The sequence below is a fragment of the Manis javanica genome, chromosome 12 (genome assembly GCF_040802235.1).
Source record: "Manis javanica isolate MJ-LG chromosome 12, MJ_LKY, whole genome shotgun sequence".
NCBI lineage: Eukaryota > Metazoa > Chordata > Mammalia > Pholidota > Manidae > Manis > Manis javanica.
The window spans coordinates 68,135,495-68,162,462 of NC_133167.1; the positions used below are offsets into that span (position 1 = coordinate 68,135,495).

The 26,968-nt window shown below is 42.7% G+C and overlaps 1 protein-coding gene across 11 annotated transcripts in view; it reads right to left on the reverse strand.

The window, feature by feature from the left end:
- Positions 1-26,968, reverse strand: part of PSD3 (pleckstrin and Sec7 domain containing 3) — a 429,070-nt gene that overhangs the window by 378,743 nt on the left and 23,359 nt on the right. Inside the window, exon 2 of one of the 11 annotated variants that reach the window (XM_073218762.1) lies at positions 14,095-14,255. The exons of the other annotated variants lie outside the window; for them this stretch is intronic. Coding sequence (XP_073074863.1) covers positions 14,095-14,097 — 3 coding nt within the window. The 5' untranslated portion in view covers positions 14,098-14,255. The remainder of the gene's footprint in view (positions 1-14,094; positions 14,256-26,968) is intronic. 11 annotated transcript variants of the gene reach the window in all.

The following is a 26,968-nucleotide window of genomic DNA, read 5'->3' on the forward strand; positions in this document are numbered from 1 at the left end:
ATTGTACACCTGTGGGCAATACGTGACTCTATACAAAGAGCCCTGCCTAGTGCTCTGGGTGACACAGTGGCAGGGCTGCAAGGCTGCAGGAGAGCAGAGCAGAGCCTGGAGTGGTGGCAGTGCAGAGGACAGAGGCCCAGAATACGGCTGTGCTAGATGACTGTGCAGAGAGAGAGGCCCAGAGGACGGCTGTGCAGACAGAGGGGCCCAGAGGCAGAGACCGGCTTGCTGCGTGCAGACTCGCTCTGAGTGAATGGGATTCTAGTGACTGACCTGCCACCTGGAAATAAAGTTGGGTATAACCCTTTCACCCCAAGAACGTTTGCTGTCAATTTCTTTGGTCACATTGAATCCATAGTGAACTTGCCCAGGGCAGAAACCCACTGGCAAGACATCCACCTAAATTTAACAAAACAAAATCTCTCCAACAGACACCCCTCTTGAAAAACAAACACCAAATGATCAAGAGTTCAGTATCATAAAGAAAATCAGAAAAGTCAGGTCACCCGCCCTGGAAGTCATCTGGTTCTGCCGGCAGGACATAAATCCTGAATAGATTATACCAGGCATCTCATTCCTAGCTGTTAACAGATGCCAGTTACAAAGGAATGTGCATGAGCTGAGGTAAAATTATCTATAAAACCCGCATGTGTGAAGGTAAGGAAGCACACCAAAGAGAACAAAACAAAAATTTCACAAAAAATTCCAAGCCAGTTTTCAGACAAGTCACACTGTTATCAATGGTTTTGATGAACTGCTTCAATCAAATTTTTTAATTCAAAATGATAAAGTAACATGAATATATATATTCATATATATATATATATATATGAATATATATATATGAGTGCTTAATACCCTGCTACTTACCAGTAAAGTCATTTTCTTCAAACTGTCCTGACCAGACAAGATGTACTAATTGCCTGATTTTCTCCTCCTACATTCTCAGCATCCCAGCTTCAGGGAAGTGCTGTGGGGCAGTCAGTATGCACAGACTCGCTCTCTCTGTTCTTTAACTGAAGCACTGTTGGGATATCTCACTGCCCAAATACTACCAAGTCCCCATCTGACATGCTTTAGCTTTCACAGAGACACCACTATTCATTTGTAAGCCAGAGAGAGTCAACTTCTCAGAAACAAACTGCCTACATAATCATGTTCAAAATAAATAACTCTTTCAGGACCTTTAGGTCCCATTTGGTTGATTACCTCCCCAGGAACGTGAAGGCCTTGGCAGCATTGGCTGGTGCCCCACGGGGGTCAGCAGCCACACCCACAGGAGCAGGCAATCCTGGCTCTGCTTTCGATGGCTCAGGCCTGAGGCCCATCGCACAGGAGTGCTGTATTCTAGACAGCTGTCTGCTGCAGGGCCCACCTGCAGCCACAGCCCAGGTGCCTGTGGATAAAACGCTTTGGGCCTACTGGACCAGATTCCTTGAACAGGGGCTGGAGAACCTGGACTTCACCTAACTCCTCTAGCTGATTCTTACACATGCTAAAGTATGAAAGCTACCGTTCTGGCACTCTGATGGGTACAAAACTGCACCCTCAAAGGTTCTAAGGAACGACAGGACAGCTCACAGCGGGGAACAAAGCCCCTCCCCTAGGCCACCTCCACCATCCCTAAACACAAACTATAACCACGAACACCTGGGAAAATGCACTGTTAGGATTTCTGCCTGATTGTGGGTATTTTACAACTGATGTTAAAGTTGCTGGTTGCTATTACCAATGGTTTTAGATTTGTTCCTTGCATGAAAACAATACCATTAGCCATAAAGGTGCTTTTGGACCTAAGCAATGTAAAAGTACAGTATACGGAAAATATCCCTGAGGCAAGTCACTGTCAAAAATGCTGAATCTTCAGCAGACAATGCATGACTTAAAGAATGAGTGTAAATTACCTCTGCTCTGAAACACAGAACTGGGAGGATAAATCACTCACCCAGCGGCATCTTCACTCACAGTTTTAAAGGCATTTACACATCCTTCTCCCCACCCACCACCTGTGAAGCCCCCGGCTCTGTTTGCCAGAGCTTCTGAGGAACAGCAGCTTGTTCTTTCCTTCTTATGTCTGAAATTGGAATGTAAAAATAATGTGATGAACTGTATTTTTTAGGTTGAGTGCAAACAATATCCAACGTTTTACTAATCATTATTAATTTGAAGAATGTTTAGTTGGGCTTGCTGGACACCTAGAAACTGACTTGTTTAAGTTGGAAAAGAATGGCAGTCTCAAATAATTTAATTATAAATAAGCTTTTGGGGTTCACATATAAAAGTCAGAGACTGCCTCTACATTTTATTTAGACATTTGCTGAAGTCTGGTTAACTGAGGTTGGCAGCTCACTTCAGTTTATGAAAAATGACTACTAATGTGATCTGACTACAGATCCCAAACTTTTCCTTGGGGGAACTGGGAACAATCACGTTCTAGTCAAGAGCATATCAATTAAAAATGTAAGGAGGTGGTGCTATTTATTAGTGTAACACTTCCCTTACGTGGAACACAATAACGCAGCAAACCTACTTAGAACCCAGAAGGAAGGTTTTCAGCATGACTAAAGTGTGTATGTTTCAGTCCACACAATTAAACCTACAATACTTTATTTCAGGGAAGCACCTCAAGGCTCCTGCAAATGGACAATTGGGGGAAATTTTGTTTTTTTCTAACTCTTACAAGATTCTAAACAGTTTATTAAGGAGAAGGGCTAAGGGCAAGCAGACACTACCAAAAAATCAAGAACGACAACCACAATTCTCACAGCAAAGACAACAAACAAAGACAAAGAATGAGCACAGACGAGTGAGCATTTGCAACATGTATTTAAATATCCAAGATACAGATCAATAAGAAAAAGATAAACCCAACAAATAGGCATAAGCTAGAAACAATCTGAGAAATATAAATACAAATTGTTAGGCTGGAGAAAGGAAAAACAAGGACATGCAAACAGAAAAGAGAGATGCCATAGGGGAAGAACAGACCAGACCCCAAAGTCCATGCCGTATATGGAAAGTGGACAGCTTTCCATCCTGATGTGCCAAATGGGACCCGGATGTCAGCCTCCTCCCTCTTGGAAGGAAAAAAGTTTCTAGTTGTCTATTATGTCACCTTTAGCCAATAATACCTCTCAACACCCCCTAAGATAGTTTGCCCACTCCTCCCCCTCCTAATCCCTTATAAACCCCCCACCTCCCTAACCGGACTTGACCTCTCTGGCCTCAGGCAAGAAGGCCATAGAACCTCACCCAGGGGTATTTAAATAAATTACCTGGCCCTTTGTTGCCTCTCTTTGCCTGCTTATTCTGGCTAGAATTTATCTTACACAAATGACCATTTAATGCATACATTAAATGTGTTCAACTTTGCTAGTAACCATGAAATACATGCTGAAACCCATTACCAATTTTTACCCATCAAATTGAGAAAGATTAAAACATATGAATATAATTTCTTCATTTGGAAGATGGAGTTTTTGCAAGGATAAAGGAAGATAATATATGTGAAGTGCTTTGACTCCAGAACACTGTTAGTGTCCAACAGATGTTAGCCGATGCCATTAGGATTATAATTATCACTTACTACATTTGTTTTTCTGTATTATTTGGTTTACATACCTCCCTGACTTATTCAGCTGTAAGTCCCTGGAGCCCGGGAGCTCACTCCTTCAAGCACATAAGAGACATCATAAAATCTCTAACACCGGCTTTCACTTTGCAAAAAATTATGTATTAGTCTCAAAATGGAGACCAGTCAACTATGATTCTTAAAACCTTGTCCTGCCCATCAGGAATCCCCTTAAAAAGTGTCTCCAACATTTAAAAACTTAGAAACCTTTGGTTTGCTTTAAAGTTGGGAATATATGACGATATGGACACAGAGCAAATATTTGGTGGGGAGGAGTGGAGAAGGTTAATGTTGTTTTTGGGAAAACATGGCAAACAACCCTGCTAATGCACTAATAAATCTCCAGTGAGATGCATTTTTTTACTGAGTAAAAAGATCATTCTTAGATGGGCCTGGAGTTACTCCAGTTCGACTATCAAACTGACGCTTGAGCTCTTCCCCAGCACCCTGCAGTTCCAACCCCTCCAGCTGCTGAAGAACTGACTGACTAGCCTACACAGCTCTAGGTGGTTTAAAAAAACTTTTTATTTAAAAATGAAAGTTATTACAAACTAAGAGGCAGGCACTGTGCTAAGAACTGCCTCCTCACAAGCCCTGGAGATCAGGTTCCACCATCACTCCCAGCTGCAAGAGGACAGAGGAGCTCAGCGCCACATCAGGCGGAGCCAGGAGTTGCCACATCTGTCCAAAAGTTATGCTTAGACACCAAATCCACACATTACAAACCACAAAGAATGGGGCCCCCTAATCTGTTTCTAAAACTAAAAATGTCCTTCAAAACTTTCCTCATGACACACCAGGAGGTTTCTGCATGCTATAGATTCCCAGTTTATCGACCTTGGTGTTTTTTTCTTATTTTACACATACCTGACTAGCAACAATGCAAATGCAAATCATCAGCCAGACAAATTCAATTCCCCGTCTTCATAATTACTCAGAAGGGTAAGTAGAAACTATCAAAACGTTTCAGACGTTGAGAACCAATGATTCATTCCTTAATTTATCTTGCTCGGGAGAATTTCTGCTACACAGCATAGCTGGGAATAAGAATCAGGTAGTGTGGGGGAACAAATGGTCAGTGGCAATGTTTCAGGTATAAATAATTTATTAATAGTACTCCAAATTTAATGGAATAGCAGTATTTTAAGGCGTTGCTTATAGCTAAAATATAGAGGCCACATCATTGCAAGATGAAGCTCTGCAAGAGTAGGACCTATCAAACTGGCCTCATCCAGCGGGTACGTTCAGGGTAGGCCTCCATACTTAACATTTATCGGCTTCTGCCTCTCTCATGGATGTTGGCACCTGCTTCAGGTAATTTATTCCCAATAGGTACAGAGGAAAGAAAAGTTATGAGAAATATGAAATGTATGCATTTCAGCACTTTCTGCAAAAAACAGAATACCTCATTAAGATAATACATGTATGCATAGTTTCTACCTATATTTGCTTATATGTGCGGCAAAAAAGCTCAATTAAAATAAATCCTAAGAAATATTATTTTCTAACTCTAATTCATATCTCCTGTTACAGTGCACAAAACTCATGTTTTACTCCTTAAAACCTGAGGCACTTAACTTTTCTATTTCAAGGACTGGGTTGCCCAGGACTAATTCACAGTATAGGCAGTGATCTCTTTAGTGATGCCTCGTGGGCAACTAGCAACTCTTAACTTCTATGGCAAGGTCTCCCTTAATCCCCAAAGCCACTGGAGTGGCCGTGGTTCTGAACTGGCTGCTTTTTCCCAAAGAGGCACAAAAGACTCTGTGTCTACAACTGTTCTCAACTCACTCAGCACCAGTGTTCTCCATTTTACATCCAAGCCAACCCTTTCTCCTTTTTTGAAACTCAAAGAAAACATAACATTACAAACAAAGGGTGCAGATTTCTTCACTGGGCTGTACAACAGACTATTATAGCTGGGATTGCTTTTAGGTCGGACTTCTTGTTTTACAGTCCTAAAATGTTTTCTTAAAATCCCAGCATGCAATGTTCAAAACAGACCACTAAAAAACAATTTGTATGACCAACTTATTCTCCACTGAAGTTCAGCTCATAAAAAGGTTCATTCATGTTCAAAAGTTATTTTTCAATGTGCCTAACTCATTGCTTAGAATCCACTAACAATTAAGCAATATCCTTCAGTGGAACTTTATAAGTTTAAAATTACATTTCTCCTAGCTCATTTCCACCTCCACGGATCCTGCCATCCTGAATATCAACATTATTTTAAACTTTGCTATTCTTTATTACAGTGGTCTCATTCATTCATCACTCAGAAGTAATGTCTTTAGCATCTAGATGACTGTTAAACTCAGCGGTAACAGGTTTTGCTGCCTACAGATGTGTGAGCACATCCTGCCAAAGCCCCATGGGAGGTTCCTCCAGCTGACATGAGGGGGAGCTGGCTGTGCCCTTCAGGGACTAGCACCCCTACTGGGCCATCCACAAAAGGACTGCAGGCTTTCCTGCCAAGGCTCCATTCCCACTCATCCCAGCACCCACCTCCTTGGCGGTGACAGAAGGTACCATATTCCCAGGTGAAAATGCACTGCACACTGTCAGAATGACAATTTATTACTCAAGTAGGGCACAAGGTTGCAGCTGTGCTCTAAAAAATTACAGCCTGCAGTTACTGAAGAAGCTGAGTCCCCACAAACAGGCCTGGAGCCACAGAAGGTCATAAGAGGTCCCCTGAGAAGAGTCTAACCTCGCACATCATCAAGCCTGAAGGATTCTTGAAATGGATGGCAAGTTTAAGCATGTGAAGCCAATAGGCCACCTCTGCATTCTGACACATGGATTTTATCACACCTACTGGACAGGCCCCAAGCTTATACAGTACTTTACCTTGATGTTTAAAGCCACATGTGAACAACATTAACAGCAAGTGAAAGCCACGCCTGGGATAAACTGGTAATCTAACACTCGGTGCCCATTTCTTCCAGGAAGTTTAAGGCACATTCTCAATGATCTCATTAATCCTTACAGAACCTGATGAGGGGAGTAGGCAGCAAGAATTTTAATCTCCCTTTTTAAAATGAAAAAAAAAAGTGATGTCAAACATCCCCATGATTACAGCTGGGAGGCAACAGCTGACTTAACTCTCAGTAAGGGTGGAATACACTGTGCTATTTTAAAGGAAAAGCTTCTCACTGAAATAAAGTGGATTTCATAATTAGGCAACTATATACTACAGATTTTCCAAATGGACTGCTAGTCCACCCTTCTAGACTAGACTGTCAAACTGTCATTTTTAAAAACGCATGCTTACCCAGACCTCTTAGCACCCACCCTACCACTGTGCTCCCTGGGGGTGCCATCAATCCTCACAGTTACTCAGCAGTGTGCCAAGGGGCACACAGCTTCTCAAGACCAATGTGCATTTTTCTGGAGCTCAGCTTGAATAGGTGGCCATTTAAATCTTTATTTTTATATTAAAATAAATACAGTTTTGAAATGGAATGCAAGTTAGCAGGAATTTTTTTTAAGAAGTCCTAAAAGAATCGATGGCCTGGCAACAAGGTGCCCCAGGTGACGCCCTCGGGCAGGTTGGGGAGGGGAGGCCGGGGTGTTATGTGTATGTTGCAATTGAGAGTAATTCAGGGGAAATGTTTGAGGAGCCATGAAAAACAGAACTAGGAGACTTAAGAGAAAAAGTGATTCCAGTCTACTTGCCTGGCCCAAACCATTCCAGGTGAACAGGAAACACGTTCCCATAAAGAATGACTTTTCACACAGGCTTGAAGACGTATCAGAGTGGGATTCTACTTAAGATCTTCTATAAAAGTATCCTAAGACTACCAGTGATAAAATGCTGTATGCACATTAAACCTAGTCAATATTGAAAGCTACTTACTTGTTCATTTCACTCGTTCAGAATGTGTAACACGTCCTGCGTCCACCGTGCTCAAGTCTCTAACTCTGAGCAGGTATACGTGCGCCTCAGCCCCTTCCATCTCAGAACAGTGTTCTCTGTACTATGTCAACCAGAAAACTAGAAAATAAAGGACAGGCTAATGGCCACAAATGCTGGTAGGAGTGGTTCCTTTACACTTACCAAAAATACCCACTAACTGCTAAAACCGTCACAGGATCCAGGGAGTAACCAAGATGACGGCACATGGAAGTAACAACAGGTTTCTCAGGAAAACGAACTCACTGGGCAAACACAGGCTGCTCCCAAAGGTTACTGACCTCCAGTGCACAGAGTCAGGATTCAGCAGGAGGCCCATTCAAATAATCACAGAAGCTATGAGGGGAGCTGCTCCTAGAAGTCCACCAAGAGGCCGGTGACAGAGCTGAATCGAAACCACCAAAACTCAACTGGTCACCCCTCTGAGAACTAACTGAGCAACCATCCCTGGCATCGTTTCACTTATCTCAGCTCAAGAGCCACTCTGGGTCTATAGAAGAACCAGGTTGCAGAAGGGCAAGCCCGTGTGCTAATAGTTCCTGAAACTGCCACGAAAGGAATATCCTTCTTGGGCCTCAGTTTCTCCGAAATCCCAGTCCCCTTGAAGAAGGTGGAGACACACCTTTAGTTGGGAGAACAAAAGCACGCAGGCACAGCCGCCCACTACCGCACCCCGCTCCTGGGCAGCAGGCCCTCCCTAACACCATGTGACCGTTCTAGTGACTCAGAAAACTGCTCCCCAGGCCAGTTCTCATTGACTAAGACTCTCAGACATGGAAGCAGGTTTCACAAGCAGACCGTGAAGTATACTGAACTGTATCTGTAAACACAGAACCACTCATGTTCTTTCAAGGTACCCTGAGCAAATAACTTAGAATTCCTATTCTGAAATAACCCCAAAACCAGTTTTCATATCATGTACAACAGGAGGTTTCTTTAGAGACACACCTCATGGCTCACTAGACAAAAACTGTTTGCCAGCTTGCTATCATCTGGATTACAGAGCAAGCTTTAAATGTTGTAAACTGACTCAGAACTGAATTCACCCACAAAAAAATAAATAAATAAATAAATAAAGGCCCATCACCACTAAGGATAATTTTTTTAAATACAGTGGAGGAATATAAATATAATTCTAAAGGAAAAAATATCCAACAACATGTCGAGCTATGATAACAGCACAGAAATAAGGGTATAGCCTTCCAAGGTGTCTACTCTAAAAAAGGGTATTTTTTAATCTTTAAGCTCTGATATACAATTTATTTATTTAATATACATTTTTGGGGATGGTTCTAATGCTCAGGAATGAAATACAAAGAGGACTTGTTTTAGGCCTTATTAAAAATTATTTTATACCGATGGCTTTTCATTACTGGCCGTTTCTAAAGAGAAGTCACACTACACCTTATTTGTTCAGTGTATGATATTCAAAGAAATGGACTTACAAGCAAGAAAAAGACCTCAGACTTTTCAGCAAGACAGTGTAAGATCACAATCAAATGTTCTTGATATTCTGAATGTTCCTCTTTAGGAAAATTCAATATTCAAACTGTTACAAGGGATCTCTCATTAATATCAGCCTTGGCTATCACACTCTACGGAGCTGATACCCTGTTAACTTGCCTGTAATTTAAAGTAAACCAAAGCAAACCCAAGGATCTTCCAAAACCTGAAAATTCTAGTCACAAGGAGTCAATATTCAAGGAGGAAGGGTGGACTATTACGGATCTGCAGATACCACATGCACATGGTCTCTATATGAATGGCCCACAGGGGACTTCTTTTTTTAAAACCCTCCAAATTACATATAGCTTTAAGAATGTAAAAAGTTTATTCTTGCTAATAAAATATAAATATATACATGTATGTGCATGATGATATTAAATATTTCTTAACCATCTGGTTTTCTGAAGTGAGAAATACATGTTAAGTAAAAGAAAAAAGCCCTCCTTTACCCCAATATATCCAATCACTAATAAACCAACTTTCCTCAGTTTCTTATACACATTTGCAGTTTGAACCATTCCGTGAAGCTCACAAAAAACTTGTGATCCTCATTAGACTGGAACCTTTCTACCAGCCAGACACAGCTTTATATTATTACCCTTCCCACGTCCTCAATTCCAACATCCTGGTATGGTCCTGGCCTGACTGCCTTCTCTTACCAATAACTGCTTTTCATGGAAAAATTAAATCGGTTTTTCCTAGAAGACTACTCTGAAATTTAATCGGTTAAGAATGAGAAGAAGTAACTCCTGGCTGCCACATAAATGCAGTGATACGCCCTGGGGAGTGCATTCCTTCACGAGTACGTGCCAACCAGTTAGGCTCAGGCAGGGTGATTAAACACCAGAGTCCCACACAACCTGAGAACAATCCAGTAGGATGAACCTGTCTAGGTTCCTCGTTAAAAGAGGACACTGACTCAGGTTCATTTAGTCAGAAAAGATGTCTGTTTCCTGGTGAGGTCCGAGTGGCTGCGGCCTACAGGAGGGCTGCAAAAGCAGGCTCAGGCCAAGCTGGGACCAACAGGCAAAGCGCAGCCCCCATCCCCCCACGGAGCAGCCCAGCGCACTGCAGCTGCTGCTTCAGCATGGCGGCAGTCACCTTCACTCACCTGGGCTCTGGACCGCAGACCTATCAGCAGGACTCACCCAACCCACCGTCCCTGCTGCCCCCGCAGTCTGCGGAGGAAGGGCTCAGAACCACTGTCCTGAGAGCACCGCCCCCGGGCTGTGTGCCCAATCTGACAGCCATAAGTGGGCTGGGGAAGGTCTGCGCCCAGCTCCCTAACTGCCTTTGAAGCCCACAAAAAAGGAAGGGATCCAGGCACAACCGAGGTAAATAACTGCCACAGAAGAATCTAAAATAAGTGATTTGTAGGGAACCTGCCATTTCTGAAACACAGAAGAGTTCAGATAAAGATTTAATGCTTACCACACTGAGCAAGAGAAGAAAGGTATGAATCTTAGTGATTCAAATAAGAAGGAATGAAGAGCCGCCTTCCTTGGTCTGTTTTCATATAGAATGACCTGGCGGACGCTACTCGCTAAACCAGATGCAGGACCCCTCTGCCAACCAGCCACCCCACTGTGTTTACATAGCTGGTCCCTGGAACACCGTGGGGCTGGGGCACTGACAGCGTGGCTGAAAATCACATCAATTCTGACACCCCAAAAACCAAACTACAAATAGCCTACTGCTGACTGGAAGCCTTACTGGTAACACACACAGTCAGTTAACACGTATCTGGTAGGTCATAGGTATTATGTACTGTACTCTAAAAGTAAGCTAAAGAAAATGTTTTTTCAAGTTGTCACAAACCTCCAAAAGTTTCCCAATTTATTTACTGAAAAATATCCACATACTAGTGGACCTGAGCAGTTCAAACATATGTTGTTCAAGTGTCAACTGTATTTACAGATTTACTGATCTATGTACCTGTGGCCTGTGAAAACTAAGTGGAATTTATTTTCCCCAATGATATTAAGTAAACTATTATTATAATGTTGAGAGCATATAACAGGAGGGGAGATGGAAGTCTAACTGTAAAGAGTCTCATGCAGGCAGGCAAAATATTTTCTGCTATCCCGAGAGAACACAGGTGCAATCAAAGAATAGAAGCTAGAGTCAGATTTTGACTCAACACACCAAGTCCTCCAAAGACTTGAAGCAATGCCACAACGGGTGAGCTCACGGAGAGCTCCGCATCCCTGGAGGAGCGGATGGACAGCCGTGACAGGAACGGTGCAATGGGTTGGTCTCCCCGCCAACTCCCATGCTGGCACCCTAAGCCTAATGTATCGGTAGTTGGAGGCGGGCATTTGGGAGTAATTATGCCCTCAAAAATTGGATTCGTGTCCCCATGAGAAGAGAACAGTAAGCCAGCCAGCTCCCTCTCCACCGCATGGACACAGCCACAGGCTGGCCCCCTGAACGCCATGAGGAGGCCCTCACCTGAGCCTGCCCGTGCCAGTATCCAGATTTGGGGTTCCCACCGCCGGCACTGTGAGGAGCTAACATGTGGCCTGGCACTCCCGTGGCCTGCGCCAACGAACTGAGCGTGAGGACACCAGCGCTGAAGACAGGCAGCTGGCTGCTCCAGGCTAAGCCCTACTCTAAGAAAGCGACTCCTCAGGGTTCTAAAAAAGTGAGTTCTATAGTGTGAAAAAGGGGGAAAAAAAAAAGCCAAAATAAACAAGATAAAATCACGAATCTGGACTAAGATAACAGACCAAACGCTGGATGAGGGAGATGTGAGCTCGGGTGTCTGTGGTCAGGCAACTTGCCTGCTGACCACGGGCGCCACCACCCTGTCCCAAGTCCCAGGCTACCCGGGGCCCTGAGGTCTTCACGGGTCCCCTGTGGGAAAGGACACTGGCACATGTGCAGGTGTCCATCAGTGGTAACCACAGCACGGCGCGTGGAGACCATCCCCGGAGGAGGACTGACAGCAGTAACGACTGGAGAAGAGAAAGGACCTGGGCAAGGCTGCTTAGTCAGGACAGAATCAGCAGGCTGGGCAGCAAAAGACCAAGCCTCCAGGATTTCCCACCAATCGGAGGCTGGAAGTCTGGACAGACTAGGGTGCGCTCGGGGCTGGTTTCTCCTGCGGCCTCTGCTCCTGGCTGGCGGACTGCGTGCCCTGTCTTCTGTGCTTCCCAAAAGAGGAAATCTCTGCTGTCTCTTCCTCTTCTTTTAGGACACCAGACTTATAGGATTAGGACTCCAAACACCATTATGACCTCATTCTACCTTAACCACCTCCCTCAAGATTTCATCTCCAAATTTAGTCATGTTGGGGGTTAGGGTTTCAACATATGAATTTGGAGGGGGCATAATTTAGTCCAAAACTGGATCCACTCTTAAATATATGAAGGCTGTGATGGAAAACAATGAGCATTTGCTCTTTACTACTCTAGAAGGCACAGTCACAAACAGAGCCGAGTCCTGGCACTGGACTGGCTGAAGCCTGGGCTTATCTCAGCTCTACCAGCTGTTATCAGTGTTGATCTGCAGCAGGCAAGTTACTGGGTGCTCCGCATGGACCAAACTTTGTGCTATGCACTCACTCACTGAATCTTTATATCCACAGGGTGCTGTTAGAGCCATTTGTTGGGATTTATAAATGCAGGCTCACTCCTGCCCAGTGTCACAGCTGGCAGAAGGACCAGACCGCAGGTGAACTCCAAAGTTGCCCACCCAGCTTTTGACCACGGCACTGCACAGCCTCCTACATTAGCCAAAGACAGTAACCACAATACAACTAGGGAAAGAACTCCGTTTACCAACAGAAAGTCACACAGAGGGAAACTAGAACCCTAATAGCCACGGTCACCGTCCTTGTTTACTTTCTGCCCATGTACAATGTCAGAGTTCATCTTCACCCCAAGGAGGCAAGCACTAGTCTGCACATTTTACAGATGAGGAAACAGGATCAGAAAGTCTTCCCCAGACTCATACAGTGACTAAAACCATCTGGGGTCAGGCCTCACACCAAAGTCTGAGCTTTTCTTCATGCAAATCTTTTGTGTCAGCTGTAATCCATTTCTCCTGGGCACTCATTGGCTCAGGCCCTGGAACCTGCTGGGCTTTAAAATCCCCTGGAGCTGACCAAATTTCCCAAGAGAGCCAAATCAGAATCCAAAGCTGCCTTCAAGGGGAAGAGATCCACGGAGAGCAAATGCTAGGAAACAACATCAGACTTTCCACCACCAAGTCCTGTGGCTCATTGAACAAATACAGACGAAGCCCTGGCTGTGTGCTAGTCCCAGGGAACATGCGAAGCAGGCAACAAAAGAAAATCCCACTCACCTGGACCCTACATTCTAGACTGAACAAACTTCTAATATATAACATGTCAAGTTAAAAAATAAAAGGCACAGAGAGTGTAGGGACCAAGGAGCAGGGGCAGAAGACACAATGGTGCTAGTAGTCTGGAACCGGTGGTCAGGGGAGGCTTGGGTTTAAACTGCTGCAAAGGAGAGCACAGGCCGGCTAGCTCTAACATCCAGACCCACAGTCTCGACTTCGGGCCGGTGTGTCCTTGATGTTCACAGAAGGAAAGGGAAGCCCACGCTGCTAATTGCAAACAAAGGTCAAAGGGAAAGAAAAGTGTGAAGTCTTTTTGCTTGACTGTAAAGAGACAGTCCCCACGCGCTGCTGCCCTGGCACGGAGCGAACAGAGGGAGCAGCATTCCCCCCTTCCCAGGGCATGAAGAGAGATGCAAGATGGGGAGAGGATGGAGGAAGACAGAGGCTGCACTCCTGGGAGGGCTGAAGCCCCTGGGGTGGCAGCAGGAAGGCCAACCAGAGGTGTGGGGAAGGGGAAGAGGTCAGAGTTTCTAAAGAAAAGGCCTTTGCCTAATCCCTACCCATTTTCTATGTCCCCAGCACATCAGGGTTCTTAATGAAATAGCAGAAAAATAAATAAAAACACACCATGTTTCTGAAGTATTCTGTATCACATTAGAATATTTCTAAATATTTTCTAAAATTTTCATGGTTTTGATTAACATATACTTCAGATTTCAACCAGCTACCTTACCATCTAAGGTGAGTATGTCTTCTTAGACATGGAATGGTCCAGGAGTAGAAGGCCACCTGGTAGAAGGCCCCGGCAGAGCAGGGTTTATATTCTATTTCTGCTCTTTACAACTGGGGGGCCCTGGATAAGTTACTTGGCCTGTCGAAGCCTCTCATTCTTTTCTGTAAGATTAAAACATAAAGATTAAAGAAGTAACAGGTATAAAGGCTGACTCATAATTCTAAGTTAATAAATATTCATTCCCCAGCCTTAAACAGTTCCAGTATCTTTAACTTCTGCTTTAATACCATCAGTGATGGGAAGGTGAGGCAGTTCTTCCCACTGGTAGACATATGGAATTATAGAGTTGATAAAATTGTACATAAAGTCAACATCTTCCATAGAGCTATTCACAAAAGGAGACAAACCAACTCCCAATAAACATAAGGACAACGCCTCAGCATTAACTCATAATCCAAGAAATACATATTAGCAAGACTGTTGTTAATAACAACAAGTAATATCATTGGTTACTGGGGCACAGGACTCTGTAATACACAGCTGGTCAATGTACATATGATCTTTCTAGAGAGAAATATAACAGTATGAATCAAAGCCTTTAAAATGTATATTCCTTATATCCACCATTTACACTTCTAAGAGATTTCCTGAGAAAATATTACGATGTTCTTGACAGCATTGTAATGAAAAAACTAGAAGAAAAAGACCCACCATTCAAATAAATTGCAATATGTCCATGTAAGAGAAAACATGCAGTCATTAAAAATGCTTATGTTGGAAATATAAAGCAATGCCTATAAATGTTGGAGTGCTATTTCCCTTATTTTACAGAGAAGAGAACTCATTATACTCTTTAAAAAAAAAGAACCATCCATGAAACTGGACCCCTATCTTACACTGGACACAAAAATCAACCCAAAATGCTTGAATGTAAAACCTAAAACCATAAAACTCCTAGAAAAATATTCAGGGGGTGAGCTCCTTGACACTAGTCTTTGAAATGATTTTTTTGAACTTGAGACCAAAAGCAAAGACAACAGAAGCAAAAACAAGCAAGTGGGACTGTATCAAACCAAAGGGCCTGTGCAGCAAAGGACGCTGACAAAATGAAAATGCACCCCCCAGAATGGGAGAAACTATTTGCAAATCACTGATTAGTTAACAGGTTAATACTCAAAAAATATAAAGAACTCTTACAACTTAGCAAAATCTAATTTTAAAACCGGCAGACGAAATGAGCATTTTTGCAAAAAAGAAACACAAATGGCCAACAAGTACATGAAAAGATACTCAACATCATTAATCATCCACAAATCCAAATCAAACCACAGTGAGATGTCACCTCACACCTATCAGAATATCCTCCAAAAGACACGGTAAGTATTGGCGAGTTTGGGGAAAAGGAGCCCTGGGGCACTGTGGTGGGGGTGTAAACTGATGCAGCCGCCAGGAAAACAGGGCAGGGGTCCCTCCGAGCATGAGGAACAGCACCACCACACAACCCAGGAATCCCACTCCCGGGTACACAGCAAGGAGATGAGCACAAGGCGTGGAAGAGAGATGCGCGCCCAGGTTCACTGCAGCGTTATTCAACAGCCAAGGCATGGAGGCAACCTAAGTGTCCCCCCGTGAATGAGTGGCTAAGGATGCTGTGCTGTACACACACATGATGGGGTATTATTCTGCCATGAGAAAGATGAAATGCTGTCATTTTCAACAACATGGATGCACCTTGAGGGCATTATGCTAAGTGAAATAAGCCAAACAGAGAAAAACAAATATGGCATGCTTTCACTCATATGCAAACTCTAAAGAATAGAAAAGTGGTTGCCAGGGGCTGGGGGATATGGAAAGGTTGACAAACCTTGTAAGATGAATAAGGTCTGAGGATCTAATATAAAACATGGTGACAACAGTTGATAACACTGGATTGTATGACTGAACTCTACTAACAGAGTCGAACTTCAATGTTCTCACCCAAAAAAGTAATAGGTAAGGTGAGGTGATGCCATGTGTTAATTAACCAGATAAGAGGATTCCTTTCACAATGTATATATTTTTAAAAAGACCTATCCAATGAAAAAACGAACAAAGGCAGCTTACTGAAAAAGAAATACAAATTAACAATAAATATACATTGGTCAACCTTATTCATTACTGAATTAATACTAATCAAATTGAGGATCCATTTTTGATCTATTAAAAATTGTGAATCTGGGACACTGAGGCCAAGCCAAGGTTGTTTTGAAACAGGCACTGTCCCACCTCTGGGTGAGAGAGTCGACGCTGAGGCTCACCGATGCCCAGGCCCCTCCACTCCCGGGCACTGAGCGGAGGATCTGCCAGCCCCGAGGTCCGAATACACAGTCGGCAGTGGTCAGACCAGGTGCTCTGGAACCAGAGGGCTGGGCTCAAACCCTCGGCTCTACTTACACACTCCATGACCCACAGAGCTGTTTAACCTCTCTAGGCCTGTTTCCTCAACTGAAAACAGAATAATCATGCTAAGGACCTCACAGGGATATTCTGAAGATTAAATAAAATGTTTACACGGGTGAGACACAGCATTAACACTAACTAATGACCTCACTGTGGGGCAGGAGCTCCCCCACGGTCTTTACATACAATACCCGATTTATCACTTAATAAGCATCAGCATCAGTGTAAGAAAATCAATAATGTATTGCTTATCATTGCAAATATCTGGACACAACCAAAGCACCCATCGTAGCAGTGTGCTAGCTAACTAAGCCAAGGTACACAAAGGCTGTCTATATGTGGCTGTGGCACAGAATGAAACGGCTCCACACATGCTGACAGAAAGGTCTCCTAGCTTATTAGGAAATCTTTTTTTATAGATGCAGAAAAATGGGTATGATCATGGTTGTATAAACAGGGATGGAAGGATGGTAGAAAAATGGCTGCTAAAATTGATAAAAAAGCATTTTTTCTCTGTGCGTTTTTACAGTGTCACAGTATGGCCATGGTGCAGAAATGGGCTCTGGAGCCAGACTGTCCAGGGCCATTCCAGGCTCCTTTCTTCCCAGTGCTACCGCTTCAGGAGGGCACTTGCCTCAGTGCCCTCGTGTGTAAAACCAATTAATCGTGGCACCTCCTTCTCAGAGGCTTTGTGAGGAATAAATGTACATATAAAAGCATTTAGATATGCACTAAAATGCTAGCAGTAGTTTCCCAGGGAGGTGGATTATAGATTATTTACATTTTCATTTTTTTGCTTTCTGTGTTCTGATTTTCCTAAAATAAAATATGCATTACCTATTTAAAAGGAAAAATTTTAACTGTCATAATTTACTTCCAGAACTACAGAACTTACAGAGGTAGAGGTCAAACTGACAGACTTCCGGTGATGTAACCAGAGATGGACTTAGACTAAAAACATGAACAGCTTCTGGGCCCCAGCAGAAGAGTTCAGTGTCGGAGCCAGCCGGAGAAGCCGAATGCCTTGCTCACTCCAGAGTCGGCTGTAAGACCTCAGCCCAGCCCCTTCGGCACTGCGGGCCCTATTCTCATCGTCGGATGAGAGGGCAGGAAGAGATTTCTGAGATCCTTTCCCTGCTCTGAAATTCTGTGCCTCCATGACTGCTAAATAAGGTCAGGAGAAGCACCAGGCTCCTCCAGGGGAAGCAGCATGCAGCCAGCTTTGTTTTTCACTAAATGCTTCCAAAATGTCTATTGCAAAATAGATCCAACTAGACCCTGGCTCCATGTTTTAATTTGTACATACTGTAAAATTAAACACAGAATGCCTTGCTTTTTCTTTGGATTCTGTAATTCTTTCCATTCATAAGGAACAGCTCTTTCATGAAGCCAAGTGAGTTTTATCTTAGGCAGCACATTCTTACTCAACAAGGGAACTTAGGTGTTTAGACTAATAGAATCAAGAGTATCTTTCACCCCAAAAAAACAAAATTGCTGTTTTGGTTTATTCTGCCAAATATAGTTCCATGAAAACTATTTTTATTACCTTACTACTAATATTTTAATAGAGCTTTTATGAGTAAAGCATTCATTTTGCTATTAAGTTATGCTTTTCAAAGTACAAAAGAATACTCTTCTACCTATAAAATGTACTTATGGAAAAGTATTATAGAAAGAATTGGTTTTTATTTTTGCCCTACTGTGGAAACAAACCTCCAAAGCACTGAGAAGTAGAATAGTCCTCATGCAGACATCAGATGTAACCTCATCTGAATTAAAGAAACAAAAAATACTGATTATATACTTGCATGTTTTAGCAGATACGATGGAAAAGTTAAATGTATAACAAGTTTTCTGCCTGCACAGAGTTCAGTCTCATGTGGCTATCAAATATATGCACACGATGAAAACTAGGTCTAGTATTTATGATTACATATGCCAAACACTACCTGGGCCACACATGGCACAAGTTACTAGGTCTGCGGCTAAGGCTGCACCTCGACCAGAAAGGTGAGCCAGGCGTGGGAACCCTGAACAGCCATCTTGCTGGCTCCCTGTGCAACCATCTCCAGCGCCCTTAGAGTGGGGGTCCAGGGCCCTTCCCAACAAGGTGGTGGCCTCCAGGGCACAGGAAATGGTGAGGAGATGGGGTATACGATCTCCCGGTCACCTCCTGCCACTTCCTGCATTTCCTTTTCTCCACCAATTAAAAGCCCAGCCTTGTTTGGCTGGTCGGTTTTTATCATTCTGACAGTCTCTTAACTGGTGCATTTAATCCACACACATTTAATGCAATTACAAATCCATTTGGGTTTACATCTATGATCATATTTTGCACTATCTGTCCCATCTATTTTATTTTAACCTCTTGCCTCCTTTTGAATTAATTTATTACTCCATGCCTTTTAAAAGTTTGGAAACTATGCCCTCTGTTTCTATGATTTTGTTATCCTATAAATTACAATGAAGTGTAAAGTTAATCAGTTCTTTTAACTTTCTGTCTCCTCTAAGAATGCTTAAACACTATTTACACCCTTCCCCATTGCCATTCCGAGCTCAAACCCTGGGCTCGGCTGTGATGGGCTTACTGGCAGGCAGGCCCTTGTCACCGGCCCTGCCCTGGGCTGCTCCCTCTGTCGTGAACACATCCCTCCTCTCCTCACACCTCCTGCCCAGGCTTGCTTACCCATTTCTCAGGGAGTCCCCGCTGACCCCCTAGTGACTTCACTCTGCTACATCCGTCTTCCCTCCTAGACGTTAAGCTGTGACAGCCAAGGACTGCTGGACACAACCCCAACAGGTAAGGACCCCTCAGCAACACTTAACAGGAGCTCAAAACATCTTTGCTGATGAAAAATGAATGGATAAAAAGCTCCAAAACATATGAAAGTCCAGATGGAAACAAAACGGGACACAGATAACCCGAAATGAAAAGCAAAGTACACTCAATACAGAACAAAAAGACTCCATTGGTGATTCAGACCAAAGGCTTTGGTGCCCAGCTGCAGGAATTTAAGTCCAGACTCCACCACTAACTAGTGCAGAAGCCTGCACAGGGTACTTAACTTCACTGTGACTTTGGAAAATGGGGAGAACCATAAAACTTCATTAGGTGGTTGTAAGTAATAAATAAGCTAATATTTGAAAAGTACTTAGAATGCTTTGGTATTGGTAATCTACCTCACTTTATTACCCAAAATTCTATCTAAAGACTGAGATTCCAGTTGTGTCTCAACATCCTAAATCCTGAGATGTCGGTGGTACAACACTGGTCTTTCTAATATTCCATCAGCAAAAATACAGGGGAGGCCAGTAATGCAGGTTGACCTGTGACAGGCCAGGACCGACTCTGCTGGGAGCGAGCCTATGGACTTTTAAGCAATACTACTTATGTAAGTCTCAAGACAACAGCAATCATTTCTGCAGTAAGGCAGAGTTGCTCTCCTAGCCAAATCAATATAGATCTTGCAGTCAGATTGCTAAGCAATGTTTCCTCCTCTGTTCTTTCCACTGGCCTTCTAACCCTGCCAAACTCCTGCTTCTCAAGAACACCTGCTGCCCCAGGGGAAAGCCCCACCCTTAAACCTCCTACCAAGGGCCCCCACCCACAAGATGGTGAACTTCCTGCTTCCCTTCCGGGTCCTCGGTTCCCGCCGGTGCCACCTGAAGCCCAATCACCTCTCTTCACGTTCCCGCCGGCGCCAACTGAAGACTAATCACCTCTTTACATATATTTTCTTCACAACCTATATAAATTGAGCCTGAGAAAAATAAAATTGGTCAGCTTCATCAGACATCCTGTCTTGCTGTACATTCTTTGTGTCTCTTGCCCCTGCATTCTCTCCTCCACGTCGTTGACCCCCGTTCATAGTCCTGCGGGTCGGGACACGACTCAGCAGTTTTTATTTTAAAGAGAAGATGGTTTGGCTCCTTTCACGTATGTGGAATAAATGAAATTAGGTTAGCAATGCATCCTTGGAGAAACTGCTTTAAGAAATATAAAAGTTACTCCAAGGCGGAGCCAAGATGGCGGCGTGAGTAGAGCAGCAGAAATCTCCTCCCAAAACCACATATATCCATGAAAATATAACATAGACAACTCTTCCTAAAATAGAGACCAGAGGACACAGGACAACATCCAGACCACATCCACACCTGAGAGAACCCAGCACCTCGCGAAGGGGGTAAGATACAAGCCCCAGTCCGGCGGGTCCCAAGCGCCCCTTCCGCCAGCTCCCAGAGGGAGGAGAGGAGTCAGCAAGGAGGGGGAGGGAGCCCAGGACTGCTGAACACCCAGCCCCAGGATTCCGGACCAGAGCGCAGACACAGTGCGTGGGTTCCTGGATACTAGGGAAACAGGGCGGCAGGACCAGTGAGCAGGTGCCTGAGGCGGACACCGGAGAAAAAGAAATGGGAGCGGCCATTGTTGTTTTTTGTTTTGTTTTTTTTGGCGAGTGCTTCTTGGAAGTCTTAAAGTGACAGGGACCCCAATACTAGGGAAACAGGGAAGCAAGACCAGTGAGCGGATGCCTGAGACCGGCATCTGAGGACAAACAAAATCGTGCTTTATTCTTTTTTTTAAATTAATTAATTAATTAATTAATTAATTCTTTTTGTTGCTGTTGTTGTTTTGGTTTGGAGAGTGCTTTTTGGAAGTCTTAAAGGGGCAGGGCAGGACACTTAGTCCAGAGGCAGGCAATCTCGGGTTCTCTGGACAGTCTAACCCCCTGGGCAGCAGGGAGCACAGAGGCCCCTTACAGAGATAAATAGCCTCCCGGACGCTCCCCCTCCAAAGTGGCTCCACCATTTTGGAGCAGCGGCCCGAGCCAGGCCATGCCCACCACAACAGCAGAGATAAACTCCATAGCAAACGGGCAGGAAGCAGAAGCCCTGTCTGCGCACAGCTGCCCAGCACAAGCCACTACAGGTGGCTATTCTCCCAGGAGAGGAAGGTCACAAACCAACAAGAAGGAAAGCTCTTCCAGCTGACACTCGTACCAGCTCTGCAAACTATCTCTATCACCATGAAAAGGCAAAACTACAGGCAGACAAAGATCACAGAGACAACACCTGAAAAGGAGACAGACTTAACCAGTCTTCCTGAAAAAGAATACACAATAAAAATCATGAACATGCTGACAGAGATGCAGAGAAAAATGCAAGAGAAATGGAATGAAGTCCGGAGGGAGATCACAAATGTCAGGAAGGAGATCACAGAAGCGAAAAAATCCCTGGAAGGATTTATAAGCAGAATGGATAAGATGCAAGAGGCCATTGAAGGAATAGAAGCCAGAGAACAGGAACGTATAGAAGCTGACATAGAGAGAGATAAAAGGATCTCCAGGAACAAAACAATACTAAGAGAACTATGTGACCAATACAAAAGGAACAACATCCGTATTAAAGCGGTACCAGAAGAAGAAGAGAGAGGAAAAGGGATAGAAAGTCTCTTCGAAGAAATAATTGCTGAAAACTTCCACGGACTGGGGGAGGAAATAATCGAACAGACCACGGAAATAAACAGAACCCCCAACAGAAAGGATCCAAGGAGGCCAACACCAAGACACATAATAATTAAAATGGAAAGGATCAAGGACAAGGAAAGAGTTTTAAAAACAGCTAGAGAGAAAAAGGTCACCTATAAAGGAAAACCCATCAGGCTAACATCAGACTTCACGACAGAAACCCTACAGGACAGAAGAGAATGGCATGATATATTTAATACAATGAAACAGAAGGGCCTTGAACCAAGCATACTGCATTCAGCACGACTATCATTTAAATATGATGGCGGGATTAAAAAATTCCCAGACAAGCAAAAGCTGAAGGAATTTCCTTCCCACAAACCACCTCTACAGGGCATCTTACAGGAACTGCTCTAGAAGGGAGCACTCTTAAAAAGAGGACAGAACAAAACACACAACATATGAAGAAAGGAGGAGGAGGAATAAGAAGGGAGAGAAGAAAAGAATCTCCAGACAGTGTATATAACAGCTCAATAAGCGAGCTAAGTTAGGCAGTAAGATACTAAAGAGGCTAACCCTGAACATTTGGTAACCACGAATTTAAAGCCTGAAATGGCAATAAGTACATATCTTTCAATAGTCACCCTAAATGTAAATGGACTTAATGCACCAATCAAAAAACACAGAGTAATAGAATGGATGAAAAAGCAAGACCCATCTATATGCTGCTTACAAGAAACTCACCTCAAACCCAAAGACATGCACAGACTAAAAGTCAATGGATGGAAAAACGTAAGTCAGGCAAACAACAGTGAGAAGAAAGCAGGGGTTGCAGTACTAATATAAGACAAAATAGACTTCAAAACAAAGAAAGTAATAAGAGATAAAGAAGGACGCTACATAATGATAAAGGGCTCAGTCCAACAAGAGGATATAACCATTCTAAATATATATGCACCCAATACAGGAGCACCAGCATATGTGAAACAAATACTAACAGAACTAAAGAGGGAAATAGACTGCAATGCATTCATTTCAGGAGACTTCAACACACCACTCACCCCAAAGGATAGATCCACTGGCAGAAAATAAGTAAGGACACACAGGCACTGAACAACACACTAGAACAGATGGACCTAAAAGACATCTATAGAACTCTACATCCAAAAGCAACAGGATATACCTTCTTCTCAAGTGCACATGGAACATTCTCCAGAATAGACCACATACTAGCTCACAAAAAGAGCCTCAGTAAATTCCAAAATATTGAAATTCTACCAACCAATTTTTCAGACCATAAAGGTATAAAACTAGAAATAAATTCTACAAAGGAAACAAAACGGCTCACAAACACATGGAGGTTTAACAACATGCTTCTAAATAATCAATGGATCAATGAACAAATCAAAATAGAGATCAAGGAATATATAGAAACAAATGACAACAACAACACAAAACCCTAACTTCTGTGGGACGCAGTGAAAGCAGTCTTAAGAGGAAAGTATATAGCGACCCAGGCACACTTGAAGAAGGAAGAACAATCCCAAATGAATAGTCTAACATTACAATTATTGAAACTGGAAAAAGAAGAACAAATGAGGCCTAAAGTCAGCAGAAGGAGGGACATAATAAAGATCAGAGAAGAAATGAACAAAATTGAGAAGAATAAAACATTAGCAAAAATCAACAAAACCAAGAACTGATTCTTTGAGAAAATAAACAAAATAGATAAGCCTCTAGCCAAACTTATAAAGAGAAAAAGAGAATCAACACAAATCAACAGAATCAGAAATGATAATGGAAAAATCACGACAGACTCCACAGAAATACAAAGAATTATTAAAGACTACTATGAAAACCTATATGCCAACAAGCTGGAAAACCTAGAAGAAATGGACAACTTCCTAGAAAAATACAACCTCCCAAGACTGACCAAGGAAGAAACACAAAAGTTAAACAAACCAATTATGAGCAAAGAAATTGAAATGGTAATCAAAAAACTACCCAAGAACAAATCCCAGGGGCCGGACGGATTTACCTCGGAATTTTATCAGACACACAGAGAAGACATAATACCCATTCTCCTTAAAGTGTTCCAAAAAATACAAGAGGAGGGAATACTCCCAAACTCATTCTATGAAGTCAACATCACCCTAATACCAAAACCAGGCAAAGACCCCAACAAAAAAGAAAATTACAGACCAATATCCCTGATGAATGTAGATGCAAAAATACTCAATAAAATATTAGCAAACAGAATTCAACAGCATATCAAAAGGATCATACACCATGACCAAGTGGGATTCATCCCAGGGATGCAAGGATGGTACAACATTTGAAAATCCATCAACATCATCCACCACATCAACAAAAAGAAAGACAAAAACCACATGATCATCTCCATAGATGCTGAAAAAGCATTTGACAAAATTCAACATCCATTCATGATAAAAACTCTCAGCAAAATGGGAATAGAGGGCAAGTACCTCAACATAATAAAGGCCATATATGATAAACCCACAGCCCACATTATACTGAACAGCGAGACACTGAAAGCATTTCCTCTAGACAGGGATGCCCACTCTCCCCACTGTTATTTAACATAGTACTAGAGGTCCTAGCCACGGCAATCACACAAAACAAAGAAACACAAGGAATCCAGACTGGTAAAGAAGAAGATAAACTGTCACTATTTGCAGATGATATGATATAGTACATAATAAACCCTAAAGACTCCACTCCAAAACTAATAGAACTGATATGGGAATACAGCAAAGTTGCAGGATACAAAATTAACACACAGAAATCTGTAGCTTTCCTATACACTAACAATGAACCAATAGAAAGAGAAATCAGGAAAACAATTCCATTCACAATTGTATCAAAAAGAATAAAATACCTAGGAATAAACCTAACCAAAGAAGTGAAAGACCTATACTCTGAAAATTACAAGTCACTCTTAAGAGAAATTAAAGGGGACACTAACTAATAGAAACTCATCCCATGCTCATGGCTAGGAAGAATTAATATCATCAAAATGGCCATCCTGCCCAAAGCAATATACAGATTTGATGCAATCCCTATCAAATTACCAGCAACATTCTTCAATGAACTGGAACAAATAATTCAAAAATTCATATGGAAACACCAAAGACCCCGAATAACCAAAGCAATCCTGAGAAAGAAGACTAAAGTAGGGGGGATCTCACTCCCCAACTTCAAGCTCTACTACAAAGCTATAGTAATCAAGACAATTTGGTACTGGCACAAGAACAGAGCCACAGACCAGTGGAACAGATTAGAGACTCCAGAAATGAACCCAAACATATATGGTCAATTAATATTTGATAAAGGAGCCATGGACATACAATGGCAAAATGACAGTCTCTTCAACAGATGGTGCTGGCAAAACTGGACAGCTACATGTGGGAGAATGAAACTGGCCCACTGTCTAACCCCATACACAAAAGTAAATTCAAAATGGATCAAAGAACTGAATGTAAGTCATGAAACCATAAAACTCTTAGAAAAAATCATAGGCAAAAACCTTTTAGACATAAACATGAGTGACCTCTTCTTGAACATATCTCCCCAGACAAGGAAAACAACAGCAAAAATGAACAAGTGGGACTATATTAAGCTGAAAAGCTTCTGTACAGCAAAAGACACCATCAATAGAACAAAAAGGAACCCTACAGTATGGGAGAATATATTTGAAAATGACAGATCCGATAAAGGCTTGACGTCCAGAATATATAAAGAGCTCACATGCCTCAACAAACAAAAAACAAATAACCCAATTAAAAAATGGGCAGAGGAACTGAACAGACAATTCTCTAAAAAAGAAATACAGATGGCCAGCAGACACATGAAAAGATGCTCCACATTGCTAATTATCAGAGAAATGCAAATTAAAACTACAATGAGGTATCACCGCACACCAGTAAGGATGGCTGCCATCCAAAAGACAAACAACAATAAATGTTGGTGAGGCTGTGGAGAAAGGGGAACCCTCCTACACTGCTGGTGGGAATGTAGATTAGTTCAACCATTGTGGAAAGCAGTATGGAGGTACATCAAAATGCTCAAAATAGACTTATGATTTGACCCAGGAATTCCACTCCTAGGAATTTACCCTAAGAATGCAGCAATCAAGTATAAGAAAGACCAATGCACCCCTATGTTTATGGAAGCACTATTCACAATAGCCAAGAATTGGAAGCAACCTAAATGTGCATTGATAGATGAATGGATAAAGAAGATGTGGTACATATACACAATGGAATACTACTCAGCCATAAGAAAAGGGCAAATCCTACCATTTGCAGCAACATGGATGGAGCTGGAGGGTATTATGCTCAGTGAAACAAGGTAAGCAGAGAAAGAGAAATACCAAATGATTTCACTCATCTGTGGAGTATAAGAACAAAGGAAAAACTGAAGGAACAAAATAGCACAGAATCACAGAACTCAAGAATGGACTAACAGGTACCAAAGGGAAAGGGACTGGGGAGGATGGGTGGGTAGGGAGGGATAAGGGGGGGAAGAATAAGGGGAGCATTAAGATTAGCATGCATTGGAGGGTGGGAGAAAGGGGAGGGCTGTACAACACAGAGAAGACAAGTAGTGATTCTACAACATTTTGCTATGCTGATTGACAGTGACTGTAAAGGGGTTTATGGGGGGGACCTGGTATAGGGGAGAGCCTAATAAACATAATCTTCATCATGTAAGTGTAGATTAATGATAACAAAAAAAAAAGCAGTTCCTGTGTGGTGACCTCCAATGAGTTTTACACAAAGGTATAAGGGGCATATCAAAGTTAGGGCAAAGGGTCTGTTTGTGTTTATACAGAGGATCAAAGCCTAATTTGGCTACCCAGAAAATGAAGTAAGATATGATATGAAGAAGAACTTCCAACATCAGCACTCTCTGGAAGAGTCATACCAGAAGATGATCATCAAAAAACC